The sequence below is a fragment of the Ursus americanus genome, chromosome 14 (assembly GCF_024610735.1).
Source record: "Ursus americanus isolate L20-20 chromosome 14, mUrsAme1.1.p, whole genome shotgun sequence".
In the NCBI taxonomy this organism is placed as follows: domain Eukaryota; kingdom Metazoa; phylum Chordata; class Mammalia; order Carnivora; family Ursidae; genus Ursus; species Ursus americanus.
Window position 1 is genome coordinate 32,125,907 of NC_142140.1, and position 15,402 is coordinate 32,141,308.

Here is a 15,402-nt window from a genome sequence, read left to right on the forward strand (position 1 = left end):
GTAAATTTCTGTGTCTGGCTTAGTGTGTGTGTTCTAAAATCTACTGTGTTGAGCATTCAGTGCATCCTTTCAGTTTAGAAGCTCATTATCTTCAATTCTGGGGAATTACCTTCTATTCTACTTCACTGATAAATTCTTCTCTTTTTCATTCATCCTCTTTTCCCACTTTCTCCCTTCCCACACTCTGGAAATCTTATTATTCAGATGTTAGATCTGCAGGATCAACTCCCTAATTTTCTTAAATATCCCCCACTTTTTTTTCTTAAATAAAACCTCAAGCCCACTCTTGTCTTTTTTGTTATATTTTCTGGAATATTTCCTCTACTTTCTCTTCTAACACCAACTCAAAAAGATATATGCACCCCCACGTTCATTGCAGCATTATTTACAGTAGCCAAGATATGGCAACAACCCAGGTGTCCAATGATGCATGAATGGATAAAGAAATATATATATTACAGCCAGAAAAAAGAATGAAATCTTGCTTTTTGGGACAATACAGATGGACCTTGAGGGCATTATACTAAGTGAAATAAAGTCATACAGAAAAAGACAAATACCATATGATCTCAATTACATGTGGAATTAAAAAAAAAAAAAAACCAACAAGCTCATACATACAAAAAACAGATTGGTGGTTGCCAGAGACAGGAGGCATGGAGGTGAGAGAAATGGGTGAAGGGGATCAAAAGATTTAAGGAAAAAAAAAAGGTCTTAGGCATAATGCAGAACACAAAAGCCATATGTGAAAGGACAGAGAGATCTGATCTCATATAAATTAAAATTTTCTGATCAAACTCACTGTAAACCTAGGTGAAGGGCCAGTGACAGACGTGGAGAAAATATTTGAAAAATAAAGAGCAGATAAAGGGTTATTATTCATTCATTCATTGAACAATTAATTAGGGGGAACCTACTATGTGCCAGATACTCTCCTAGGTGCTGGAAACATTAGAATGAACAAATGACAAAATTCCTGCACTACTGGTTCTTATGTTCTAATTGGGTGAGGAGGGAGGGATGATAAATAAATGAACAGTATGTCAGATGGAGGTTATGTAGAAAAATAAAGCACGGAAGAAGGAAAGGGAGCATGGGGATGGAAAACACGTGAGGCCCTCCAAAAATGAATGAGAAAAAGTCAAACAACACAGCAGAAAAGGGACAAAGAATAACAACATTGAATTCACAGGCCAAGAAAAGCAAATCTCCAGTAAATGTGAAATTTATGGTCTACCCACTGAAATAATGTCATGGCATTATTGGCTCATCAGTTTGGCAAACATTTAATACCAGGAGGGGCGAGTGAGTAATCTTGTACCCTTCTGGTGGGAGTGTAAATTGCTATCATTTTCTTTTAGAGGGCATTTTGACAGAACTTATCCAAATGGTGAAAGCACATGTCCTTTGACCCATAGCCCCTATTCCGTGTATTACTCTGGAAAGAGACAACTGTACAAAGATTTTCAATGCAGCATTGTCTCTATTTAGGAAGGAAGTGGAATACAAAATTTTTATAGTTCTACCAAGAAAAAAAATGTGTTAATCTTTAAGATCTCTGTCAATAACAACAAAAATTCATTTTAAATAGTATTAACTACCTGCTACATTTGCATAATTTCTAAATGTTGATGCCTAGTCTAGCTGTCTCTCTCAGGTCTCAGAACACTACTGTCTAACTACTTTGCAAACATTTTCATCCAGAAATCCCTCAGTAACTTCATCTCACCATGTCTAAAATGGAATTTCTTCCTTTCTCTTGGATGGATTTGGTATCTCTCCTTGTCCATAGTCCGTCATTCCTATCTCTAAGAAGCTATACTGCAGCTATCTATTTTTGTCTACCTTTCCCTACATACTATGAACTCTGAGGAATACATTCATTCCTTCAAATATTTACTCTGTACCAGGTACAATACTAGGTATCCTCATGGATTATTACCAAGATAAATGTGATAAATCAGCAATTTAGAGTCTAGTGGAAGCTGGGAGGTATCTCATCAATAATTTAATTCCCAACACAATTCTGACACATAAAACAACGTTTCACAAATGTTACATGAATATAGAAAATAACAAAATAATATAAAAGCAGACTTTGAAAGTCATTATAATCTTTCTCTAGTATGTTGAAGATCTAAGTAACCCCCTTGTTTAAAAAATTCTAAGCACACCTTAGAGTAATTTATTGCTCAAAATGCTTACCCTTAGAACAAAATCTGAAGTCCCTACCATGACCTACAAAGTCTACGTGATCTAGCCCATGGGTCAGCCAACTACAGCCCCACAGGGCCAAATGCAGCTTGCTGTCTGTTGGGTAAGTAAGGTTTTAGAGGAGCACAGCCAGGTCTATTCATGTACATATTGTCTACAGCTGCTTTCCTCTACAACAGCAGAGTTTAGTAGCTGCAACAGAGGCTTTATAGCCTGCAAAGCCTAAAATATTTACTATCTGGCCCTTTATTTAAAAAAAAAAAAAGACATTTTTATTGTTCTAAAACTCCAATTTAAGACCAGTCCCAGTTTTCATAGTTTCTATCCCACACACTCCCTCCCAGGACACATGTACACCTCACTCAGCTTAGTCCGAAATCTGTTCAAATCCCACATGCTACCTTTTAGCTACCTATAGTCTTACATTCTTTTATTTTTCTTCAGTGACTTTATTACTACCTGACATATTATTAGTTTATTAGTTTTTGTTTCCTCCAAAGAAGGTAAACTCCATGAAGGCAAAGTTTTCCCTATCTTGTTCATTTCTGTACCCCCGATGGCTAAAATAAGGCCTGGTATTTATCTGTGGAATGAATGAACATCTATTTTTAAAGGGATGAAATATGGAAAAATTATTTGACTATTTCCTCATTCTAAAAAACTAAGAATTTGCAAGATGCTTTTGCACAGTACTAATATCAAAGTGCTAAATAATAATTACCTCCTGCTATTGTCACTATTGAAATTATTTAAGGTCATATTCTCAAATCTGGTGAATCATCAGTGGCCTGTAATTAAATAACTGAGGAAAAGGGGCACCTGGGTGGCTCACTCAGTTAAGCATCTGCCTTTGGCTCAGGTCATGATCTCAGGGTCTTGGGATCAAGTCCTGCATCAGGTTCCTCGCTCGGTGGGGAGTCAGTTTCTCCCTCTCCCTCTGCCCCTCCTTCCCACCTGTGCTCTCTCTCACTCTCTCAAAGAAATAAAATCTTTTAAAAAAATTTTTAAAAAAATAACTGAGAAAAAGAACACTTTTTAAAAAAGTTTCTGGGGCACCTGAGTGGCTCAGTCAGTTAGGCACCCAAATCTTGATCTCAGCTCAGGTCTTGATCTCAGCATTGCGGGTTTGAGTCCAGTGTTGGGTTCCATGTTAGGCATGGAGCCTACTTTAAAAAAAAAGTTTCTAACCAGGTCTTGAAAGAGCTATTTGGCTTGGCACAACTGAAAGATAAAGTAGAGGATATTCTTTCTTTTTAAAAACTCCTTCTTTTTGAGGGATATTGTAGAGAGATAATTATTCATTTTCTCCTATATTAAAGCCATACTTTAAAAAAAATTATTTATTTATGAGAGAGGGAGAGAGAGAGAGAAAGTGCCTGCATGCATGAGCATGAGGGGGGACAGAGCTGAGCAGGGAGCCTGACGCAGGGCTTGATCCCAGGACCCTGAAATCACCACCCCAGCCGAGGGCAGACACTTAACCACCTGAGCCACCCAGGGGCCCTAAACCATACTTATTTATTGTGAAAAATAACACACAGAAAGGGACACAAAACACAAAAGTATAGGTTAATAAATTTTTTAAAAGCAAATGTTTATATGGCTACAACTCAAATCAAGAAACAGAACCTAACCACAACCCCCTAAAGCTTCCCACAATTCCCTTTCCAATCAAAACCCCATAAAAGTAACTACTATCTTGACTTTATGGTATTTAATTACTTGCATTTCTTTATGGTCACACTACCCAAATGTGCATGACTAAGTAGTATAATTGTAGTGGTTTTGAACTTCACATCAGTAGAATACTACAGTAAGTATTCTTTTGTGTCAGCCTTCTTTCATCAAATATGCCTCAGTGCATATTTATTCATTTGACCACTGAAGGTCTTCTGGGTTATTTCCAATTTTGAACTGTGAATAATGCTGCTGTGAATATTCTTCCATTTGTACCTGAAAAGTATGTGCAGGCATTTCTGTAGGGACCCTACCAAGGATTAGAACTGATGGGCATTGTAAGTTTGACATTTGAGAACCATCACCTAAGCAGTTTATTTAGTCAGAAAACATCTGGTAGAGTTGCAAAAACTGTCAAATCTGGTCAAAGACTGAACAGAACCAAATTTATTTCTTGGGTGATAAAAATCAATTATGTACTAGTTATATTACTGTGTGGCACAAAATAAAAAGCAGTGCATTCAATAGAAGTGGAAGGAGCACAAGTGTGCCTAGACTGGATTAAATTCTTCAAGCTAAAGAGCTCCTTTCTCACATGATAGCTACAACTAACTGAAAGCAGAATATAAACTCAAACAGAAATATCAGATACTGATGTCAGCTGCATAGGGATCTTAACTGACAGAAGAGCAGATGAATATAAAAGAACTACATAATCTGTTATTTCTAACAGTCAACCTGGAAAATATCTTTAACGTCTCAAAGTTAGATTCTATTGAAAAAATAATGTTATCACTTGGGCATCAAGATAATGTGCTGGGGACCAAATTTTCTAAATGGCATATGTACTAGTAATTAAAAAGTTAAAGAGTCTTTAGATTGTTAGGAACATATTACTTTAACAAGAACAATAAACCTGTTATCAGTCAGCTTTCACTGCCTTGTGACCAGGGCTAAAAGGGGAAAACAAGTTACTTCAGCAAGAAAGCTCCTACTAACACTCTCTCCAACTTCACCGTAACTTTTGAACCTACTAGTGAACATGTATTTCGGTGTGGCAGGCATTACTTAGAGTGCTTAGTAAATATGATCTCATTTAATGCTCACAATAACCCTATGAAGTAGGTACTACCATCCCATTCTACAAATGAGGAAAATGAGGTTTAAAGGTTATACTGCCTGGAGTCCTACTGCTAGTGAGGGACCAAATGAGAATTCATATCAAGGATCCTCTGATCCAATTCTACACATCATAGATGAAAATGAGCTACAGTCACCTAAAAGGTCATTTAAAGGAAATATAGCAAAGAAACTGAGATTAGAATTAACATCAAATACAATCAAAGTAAAAATTAACCATCAGCATTCAACATCAAGCCCACCATTTATTTCCTTCACAGAGTAGCAGTTCACAAAGTAGAAACAGAACTTTATAATCTCACAGGGGACACCTAACTTTAATAATACAGACTTTCACAAGGTTATTCGTTTCTGCAGCAAAATAAAATTAGCTAAAGCAATTCCTGCTATAGAAGATAGTCTGCCTTCTCATAAAAAACAGTTTCAGAAGCTACTTGTTCTAAAACCTAAGAATAAGGAAGTACAAAAGAGAAAATAATTGATAATTTCCTTTAGAGCAACAGGCAAATCTTATTTTTTGATTTGAATTCAATTAATTAACATATAGCGTATTATTAGTTTTGGAGGTAGAGTTCAGTGATTCATCAGTTTTATATGATACCCAGTGCTCATTACATCACGTGCCCTCTTTAACTTCCGTATCGGTCAGTGTGGGGGTATTTATACAAAAAATCCCTGAGAATTAAGGACAGACTGAAAGTAAAGGATGAACCAATTTCAAGAATACAGAAACAGATCTGTTTTAAAGAAAGTAATGATCTACATGTCAAAACACTTTTGGCATAAATTTAAGACTATCTTCTGTACAGTTACACTGGGAGAAAACCTGGTAGAAATGTTGGAAAGCTAGCCAACTGGGAAAATGATTGGTACAAATAAACACCAAACAAAAACCTTCCCATATATCCTAGATTGGACAACTACTCTGAATTAAGAAACAAAGAATTAGCAACATCTAATTTAAATTCAAGAGTTTTCCTATAGGGGCGCCTGGGTGGCTTAGTCAGTTAAGCGTCTGCCTTCAGCTCAGGTCATGATCCCAAGGTCCTGGGATCGAGCCCTGAATCGAGTTCTCTGCTTAGTGCGGAGCCTGCTTCTCCCTCTCCCTCTGCCTACTGCTCTGCCTACTTGTGCTCTCTGTCAAATAAATAAATAAAATATAAAGAAAAAAAATAATTTTCCTATAATGGGGACATAAATTACTAAGGGCAGGGAACCACACCAAGTGTTTCCTATTCTTTGTCATAAATAAACTGCTTTAGCTTAGAGAAATAAAAGTTTAAAAAATGAAAATTAAAAAATCTGTTTCAAGTAGAATATGTAATCAGGCTTTTTATTCCTGAGATTGTTCAGAGGCTGATCTCATAGAGTGATGAAAAGCAAACAGTCACAGAGCAACACTGATTCAGTGCATTACACCAAATAAGGCAATTTTTATGTGAGAGCAAAGTCCTAAGAGAAAGGAGGGAATGAGACAAACATATACAGTTAATGACTGTAATTTCAAAAGGGGATTCGGAGGCGGGGAAAAAAATTTTTTTTAAATCAGAAAAAAAATAGTAAGACACAACATATTAACAGAATTAGACTTCTGCCTAATAATAAAAACCATTAAGTCTCGTAGTAACCATGGATTAAGAATACGAAGACATGATGTTTATTCCAGGGCACTTGTTAACTCAATCACCAGAAGGAAGATGTCCTTTGGGATGGAGACAGTTTGTTTATACAAAGCAGACCTCAGAAGAAAGTTTCTCTGGTACCCAGCTGGGATACCTCTGCCCTCACCCAAACAGTAGCAAAAGGAATTAAAAGTGCAGGCAGCAGTCCAGAGAAGGGAGTATTTCACTCTATGCCCATGCAGTGAGTCTCTATGACCTGAGATTCTCCAACTTCTACCCTTCATCTTTGCACTCAGCATATAAGTCAACCAAATGACAGAGGTCACAGGATATATATGAAACAGATTTAGAGGTACACAATCTGTTAACTCAAAAAGCATCTTCAGCAGAACACAATAGTCTCAACATATTTGTTAAGTTTACATGGTAAACCTTGAGTAACTAAAATTTGCAGGGAACATGGAATGTGGAATTCTGCTTAAATCAAACTTCATGCCCAAATCCCTGAAGAGAAAATACTGCTAGAGATTTTTAGCAAGTTTTATTAAAGTTACTTGTTAATTCTAGATTTTATACGGTAGATTTTTACACAGAAAATTTACTTCACAGTTCTGGAATTATGTAAAAGGTTATATTTAAATCTGTTCAAAATCTAATCTCTCTGCCTGGATTAAAAGCTTTTCTCTTAAAAGAGAATTAAGAAGAAACAGTCTCTTTTACCATAAAAGGAAAACAAATTGAAATGTGTTCCAACTCATTTAATTTCATCAAAATCACCTTATAAATGGAGACAGCCAACAACTAAATCGTTCTCTTATGGATTCATATGTGTAAACTGAAAAAAATCTGTTAATACATTAAAAATAGACATGATGAATCCCACAGAAGTGAATTATTTGCTTTCTTTCTTTTTTTTTTTTCTTTTCCAGAGAGAGAGAGAGGAGTAGGAGGGGCAGAGGGAGAGGGACAGAGAGAATCTGGAGCAGACCCCGCACCGAGCACTGAGCCCAACATGGGGCTCAATCTCACAACCCTGAGATCATGTCCTGAGCTGAAATCAAGAGTTGGATGCTTAACCAATTGAGCCACCCAGGCACCCCTGCCTTTTAATTTTTAAAACACAAGGTTAATTGGATTATACAACAAGCACGGTAAATAATGAGATCTAGACTTAACATCTGCTTTTTAAATGACTGGAAATAAGGGGCACCTAGCTGGCTTAGTTGGTAGACCATGCAGCTCTTGATCTCAGGGTTAAGTCTGAGCCCCATGTTGGGTGTAGAAATTACTTAAAATAAAAAAAAACTTAAAAAAAAAATAAACAGAAGACTGGAAATAAGAATATGAAGTGTCACTGTTCACTGAACATTTCAAAATCATAAATCAATTCAAGATGGCTATCAATAAAAATAATGGCAAAAAAGTTTGTGTGAGATTATAAAAACATAATCCAAAATTGTTTCAAAAGTTCACTTCTGTATAATTTATGCTGAATTTGCCTTGCTCACCATATTACTTATTAAACAAAACAATTTCTATACCGGTATTATTTTATAACCGGCAACTTGTTACAAAATAATGAAAATATCCCTTCTGACAACAAATCAAACCAGAATTAACTAAGTATGCCAACTCTGGCTATCCAAATATAAGGAGCCAACAGATTTGGAATCCTCATTAACCAAACCCTTGCTACTTGTTACCAAAACTCGGGAACTGAACAGATTCAGATAATGGGCTATATCCCTAGATACATGAATTTACATCCAAACTTCCTCTGTTGGCACTTAGGGACCCAATGGATTCAGACATCTAGGAATACTTGCATTTTATTTTTTTGTTCTTTGGTTCACTCTTTGTCCACAAGAAAAGGATTTTATATTATCATTTTCCCCTCTGTACCACATTTAACATTTTCCCCATGCTATTACATAGTTCTCATAAACATAATTTTATTAGCTAATAACCCCCCCCCCCATTGAGGGGATTGCTATAATTTACATAACTTCTGCTCTATATCTGAATGTTTACCGGTCCATTTGGCTCTCGTAACTATGACACAATAAAAATCTCCAAACATGTTTTTCTTTTTTTAAAAAAATATTTTATTTATTTATTTGACAGAGAGAGTGAGTGAGCACAAGCAGGGGAGCTGCAGGCAGAGGGAGAGGGAGAAGCAGGCTCCCTGAGAAGCAGGGAGCCCAATGTGGGGCTCGATCCCAGGGCCCTGGGATCATGACTTGAGCTGAAGGCAGACGTTTAACTGACTGAGCCACCCAGACGCCCCTCCAAATATCTTTTTCTTAATGTGAAACAAACGTCGTTCTATATTACAACTATAGCTAAATATTTTACACATTTTATAATAATACTTTAAATGATTTTTGCAAATTGCAATTTAGTCTTTTTTTTTATAGTTTTCTATTCTTATTACTTTGGGCTCAAAATACAAGTCACAAAAATTTTAATAAAATAAACATTAAAAATGGTCATATGTAATAAAACTAAGTATAAAATCAGTCTCCTAAAGATTTATATTTTAGACTCTATATTCTGCTTTTAGCTGGTTTCAGTGGATACCAATTATTTTGTCCCAAATCCCTGTGCCAATTTCCCATAAAACTGAAATTTAGTAATAAGATAAAAAAAACATGGGCTAATCTTTGCTTTATGAAAAAGTTTTAAAGGACAAGATATATGCCATATTTATTAAATAATTTTCCTCAAAATAGAATTAAATTGACATTCAACATCACTGTCTCTAAAATGGACAAAAACAGAAGCTCTTCTAAAACTATTAAATGAAATTCCAGGTTTCCTTAAGACATCTCCAGGGAGTATAACATTTGATCTACTGCATTTGTCTGCTATAATTACCAGGTGTGGCCCTTATAAGCCTCAAGTGCTCCTGAGATTGTGGGGGGGGGAGGAGAGAGAACCACATATGCTTGCACGTCCACAGATGAACTCATGAGCATAAAAACATGAGAAGTCGCTCGTTTCAAAAAGAGAGCGAACAGGAAGAGAAAAATGCTCAACAAAATGTATTGTATGTCTGGTAGGAAAAATATAGATGTCATCAATAAATCTTTTATTACACATAGTGACCTTTAATTATCACTAAGACCAAAAGAATATCACAACCTCATGATTTAAGCAGCCACGTGACTGATTTTCAAGTAAGAGGGAATTCATGATACTTTCACTCGGAATTCAGCAGAGGTCCAAATCACCTCAAAAGCCAACCTATCCATCTTTATTATTAAAGACAGCCTTTCCAAGGGTAGGTGGTTGATGTCAGACTGTAGAACAATCTATTGTTACTCCTTCCCTAAAAGGTCCTGCTGCCCTAAGGGCCATCTTCAGATCTGAGTGCCCAAACAAAATCACTGTTTTCATGGCTTCATTTAATCATTTAAGAAATTTATTTAAGAACTTCAAATGCAAATCTGATAGAACTAGAACTTAAATAAAACAGGCTAATGTTTAGGTGCTTGACATTCCATTTTATTCCCTGCTCGACAACAATTTTTATTTAAAAGCCTGAAACTTCCTCCTTTTTTTGGTGGGCAATATGAAATCCATCTTTGAAGGCAAATGCCACAAAAATAATTTTTTCAAAAGAGAGAAGCCAAAACAGTATGAAAAGTATTGCTGCTGTCTGAAGATGGCCCTCTGCACTTCTACCATAACAAACACATTGAGATCTTCATTTTTCCTCTCATTTTTTCAATTTTTGCCCCTGACTTCATTAAAATCAATGTGAAAAATACTCTGTACTCACTCTGGCATTCTATGAATTGATGAATAAAAGTGCAGTCCCCGCCACTCTTTGAAAGCAAGTGCTCTAATAAAGAAAGAAACACCTTTAAGGATATAGTTTGTTGCTGTTTTTGAAAACCAACAGCAAAGGTAGGAAAACTGAAATGTATTAACATGAGTAACTCTGAATAAGATTCATAAAAGTTTAATATATTTTTAATATTAATAGCAGACATATTTTGGAGTTAAATAAAGCTAAATGACTGAAAATTATAATTATATAATCATTGATTTGTATCCTGAATGGTTAGCTTTTAAAGGTGCAGTTTCTATCCAAAGAGCTCAAGAAAACCACAGATATATTGCTTTAAAAAGCTTCTTCCACTTTTAAAATACACCTTTCTCCATGACAGCTTAATAAATACCTGTAAATAATTTTTAAATTTTATTATTTGTTCTTACTGAATTAATTCTCAAATAACTGTCTTCTAACAGTCCCTCTTCAAAGCTATTCTTCTTAGTTAAGAGGCAAAAGATAAATATTTTAAGAATACCATGAAAAAATGCCTTAAAAATTTTAAGACACTGATGCAACATTTCAATTTTTAGACTTTCATTTCACAAATAACCTTTCCCTTTGAGTCATTTAATCTGTACTTTATATATCTCAAAATATTACATTGTTTATCTCCACCCAAATGATTAAAGTCAATGCCTATACATTTTAAAATAAGAGCCTGGAAAATGGTTTTGCTCAGGTCAAACAGAATTTGTTTTGTTTTGTTTTAATGAGTGGAGAGAATCAAAACCTAACAGGAGTTTAAGAAAAGTTTCAACCCTTTTCTTAAAATAATCTTAATTTACATTGATTCAAAGAGTTAACTTCTGAATCTGGATAATATCCTTCAATTACATCTCTGGATCTTTCAAAACTAGTAAATAGACTTTGGAAGTTCAAGTGCTAAAAATATATCCCAATATGATGACTATCTGGAAGGTGTGAAAGCGCTAAAAGCTGTCAAAGAGAACATAAGTTAGTACCACTCAGCCTGTGAAAGCCTCTTTTCTTTTCTCATTTCAACCCACCTCACCCCTCATCATCTCAACTTTGCTTGAGAGGCAGGCATCTCCTACTCTGATCACATTACAACTTCTATTGACATCCTTACTGATGCCATCTCCTTTACCTTCCTGCTGAAATCGTCATTCTCTATCTACTTACATGGTGTACAGAGCCTCTAGTCAACAGTTATATATATATGTGTGTGTGTATAGTTGTATATAATTGTATAGTTGTATAGTTACACTACACAAAAATACACTATAGTCCCAAAAAGAAAAGAAAAGAAAAAAAGGCTAGCTGCCAACAGAAATTAAAAAAAAAAAAAGTCTAATAAATAGCATTTGCTGATTGGAGCCCAGAAATCCAAAACAGAAGCCCTCAGTTAAACAGTAATTACCATGATCAAAGTTTGTTTTACATAAATCCTACCTAAGCCATGATAACATTTTCAGAACTCCAACTATACAACATCATGGTTAAATAAGAAAACTCATTTGAAACCAAATTTTAACCTAAAGGACTTAATAGAACTTACATGAAACAAAATTTTGGACTATCATCACAGGACTTTAGATGACATTTATTACTGCAGCACATCCCACCGTTACTCACTAAGCCCCGAATCACCCTTTCCTCTACTCTCATTTTAATATCTGGACTCTAGATTAAAATATTTATTATACTAGTTTAGATAAAATGCAAGATAAATATAAATATAAATATATATATATATGACTTCTAAAAAGGCATTTTCTAAGATATAAGAGGAAAGTCTTTCAGATAGTGTATGTAAAAGATTTGGGTCATGACACTTTTAATACTTCATTACTTGAATTCAGCCCCTTGGGAATTCACTTTGCCAAAAGTATAAAAGATGTCACTGATAATGCAAAGAGATCAGATACTTAAGGTGGGGGAAAAGGGGAGGCATGTCTAAGATCCCAAATAGGGCTGTGGAAATGTAAAGGAAAGACAGATACAGAAACAAAAGAGAGAACTGTGATACTTAAAATGTGTTTTATTTATACACGATTTTCCTATAAATTTTGATTTTCTATACTACCTGTGCTGTCCAATACACATGCTCAATACACATGTGGCTACTGAGCCCTGAAAAAATGGCTAGTTTGAATTGAGATATGTTGTAATTGTAAAATAAATATACACTGGTTTCAAAAACTTACCAAGGAAAAAGGAATGTGAAATACTTTACTTATAATATTTTAATATTGATTACATGTTGAAATTATATTTTTGATATAGTGGGTTAAAGTAAATATATTATGAAACATTATGAAAACACATTATTAACACTTCACCTGTATCTTTTTATATTTTTAATGTGGTTATCAGAAACTTTTAAATTATATATGTGACTCTCATAATATTTCTATTAGAGCTTTTCTATACTAAGATACATTCGAATTATGCTTATCAGATAAGATACAAAAACATTTATAGTATAAAACCTGTGCCTATATCAGCTACTTTAGATTTTAGTAATTTCAAAAATAGAGTTTACTAGAGAAACAGCATTAATCTTAACATTTCCAGATATTTAAAAAATATTCTCTTAAAACTATACTTTTTTCTCTCTCTACTATTTAAAGAGTAATTTTAGATAAAGTCATATCTGATAGCATATTGTGGCTATGGACTTTGGTAATACTGGAATGCTTGATAATTGGTTTGTTATTATATAACAAATGATTCAGAACAGACTCATCTTATTCCAAAATCCACTCTGTACTAAATCTGGTATAATGAAGCTTTTGTGCATATCAAGATATTTACTATTTCATTTCGTTAAAGATATACTGCAGGTGACTCACACTACTCAATTTATCACCACTAAAAAACCAAACACACCAGTAGGGAAAAAACAATCATGGTAAGAAGTACCCTAAAGTATCCAAAATATCTTATTCAGTCTAAAATCAAGGAGTCGTCTCCAACTATTCTCATCTAAATCAATTGGAATTGGCAAAAAAATTTAAGCAGTAATCTGACAACTCTAAAATAATATAAAGATGATTTAGTGTATATAAAGGGATTCTCTTAAGTGAAGCAAGGGCATGTTCCCAGCTTGAGTTAACACTAACATTATTAATAAATACATGCTTAAATCGAAACGGTGATGAATTGGAATGAAAAGTGCTCATGCCAGAAAGGGGAAAAAAAGCAAATAATGACAACAAAAAATAAAAATTTGTTTAACAATGACAAGCTTTTAGAAGATGAGGATTAAGTCATTTCATATATGTTTGCTAAATACAATTAATAAATAGAAATTAGTAATATTAGTAATGAATATAAACTACACCTTTAAAAATTCTCAAATTGAAACTCAAACTGGTGTTCTAAAATGTAGATGTATTTTATAAAACACATATAGTCAAATAACAATGATTAATGACAATAACTTTTAATTTAGAAATTTCAAGATTTGTTACAGAATATATGCAATATTAGGTCTTGAGCTTATAGCTCACATATACGTGATTACTTGAGCCTATCTTTCCGGTTCCGGATTAAAAACCAACCACACAAAAACAAGAACCAAAAAACACCTCCTAACTTTACCAGAGTTGGCTGCTGCCCCAAGAACTATAAAGATATCCCCTGATACATGAAAAAGATATTAATAAGAAGTTCTGAGTATTGACCTATCTTCCACTAACTTTGGTATAAAAACTAAGATGAGAGGTACACAGATTTGTAAACACAGAAAATAATTTTATTCATTCTGTACTTCAAGCACCTAATGCAGATCTGGCACATAGCTGGTGCTCAAATAATGTTGGATGGATGGAAATGGGGGAGGGTGCATGGGGATCTTCACAACTGAAGGAATGTACAAGCCTTTGGGTAAAAAGTGCCCCATGCAGTAACAGGAAAACCAAGAGTAGCTACACATTTTGGCAAGAGATAATGCAAGCTATCCAGAAAGACGGGTCACAGTAAACTAATCATTAACAATAAATGATCTTTCAGATAGCAGAAATGACTGACCCTGTTTTTTCTGATTAAAGAAACAGATGTGTACAGTATAAAGAAAGCAGTTTCTATGACATATCCAAGAGCTCAATGGGCTGTTAAGTAAACTCTTGGCCAGGGATAGGGCAGGACACAAACATTAAAACTGGAGGCCCAATATCCTCAGGAAACAGTACCTGATGGAAGAAAATTGTAGTAGAGTTCTTTGAAAAATATACTGGGGGAGAAAGCTATACTATGCTATATAAACCAATGTTAAAGTTGAACGTTATCATTTTCCTGTTATTTGAAGAGTTAAAATTTCCATATAACAAGGGATATCTAACCAAAAATCATAGCATTAAGAATTACAAAATACAGGGAAGCTTTTTTTTAAAGCTGGGATTCAGTGGTCTATGAACTGCGTGCTTTTCGTTCCAAACACTTAAAACCTTAAAACGCTGACCTCTCTATCCTGCTTAAATAGTAAAAGGATATCATGAAAGAAAAACATTTAAATTTTTTACACTACCTTTTTCTGTGCTCCCATTTATTTTAGGTAAGAAGTCATCAACTTGTATCCCTAGGATTAAGACAGTGTATCATTGCCTGATCAAAGAAAGTGTTACTTTAAAACTGGCCTCAAGTGTAACCATGGCATTCTGTATTCCTACTTACATTAAGACAGTATAGCACACTTCAAATTTGTTTTTAGAAGAAGGGTTCAACTGGCCATTTTCTATTGACTCAGAGAAAAAGCTAAAACTGCCTAGTAGCCTTCCAATGTACCTCAAAAGAAAAAGGGTCCTGCTGTGCATGTATTTTTCTTATTTAAATATCTCTAAGTAGAATGTCTCAGATGCAGAAATTTCATTTATCTCAAGGACTAAACAATGGTGCCCACTGGTGGCAATCAAGCATACTTTCAAAGGAAATTTTCTGAAAGAC

General features: G+C 34.6%; 1 protein-coding gene across 40 annotated transcripts in view; it reads right to left on the reverse strand.

Annotated features, from left to right (window-relative positions):
• SLMAP (sarcolemma associated protein) overlaps positions 1 to 15,402 on the reverse strand; it is a 142,775-nt gene that overhangs the window by 37,132 nt on the left and 90,241 nt on the right. For 12 of the 40 annotated variants that reach the window (XM_045807439.2, XM_045807423.2, XM_045807433.2 and 9 more), the window contains 2 exons: positions 14,987 to 15,037; positions 10,438 to 10,500 (listed from right to left, as the gene is read on the reverse strand). The exons of 11 other annotated variants lie outside the window; for them this stretch is intronic. In XM_045807439.2, coding sequence (XP_045663395.1) covers positions 10,438 to 10,500; positions 14,987 to 15,037 — 114 coding nt within the window. The remainder of the gene's footprint in view (positions 1 to 10,437; positions 10,501 to 14,986; positions 15,038 to 15,402) is intronic. 17 more of the 40 variants (XM_045807441.2, XM_045807442.2, XM_045807426.2 and 14 more) reach the window with 2 other exon arrangements.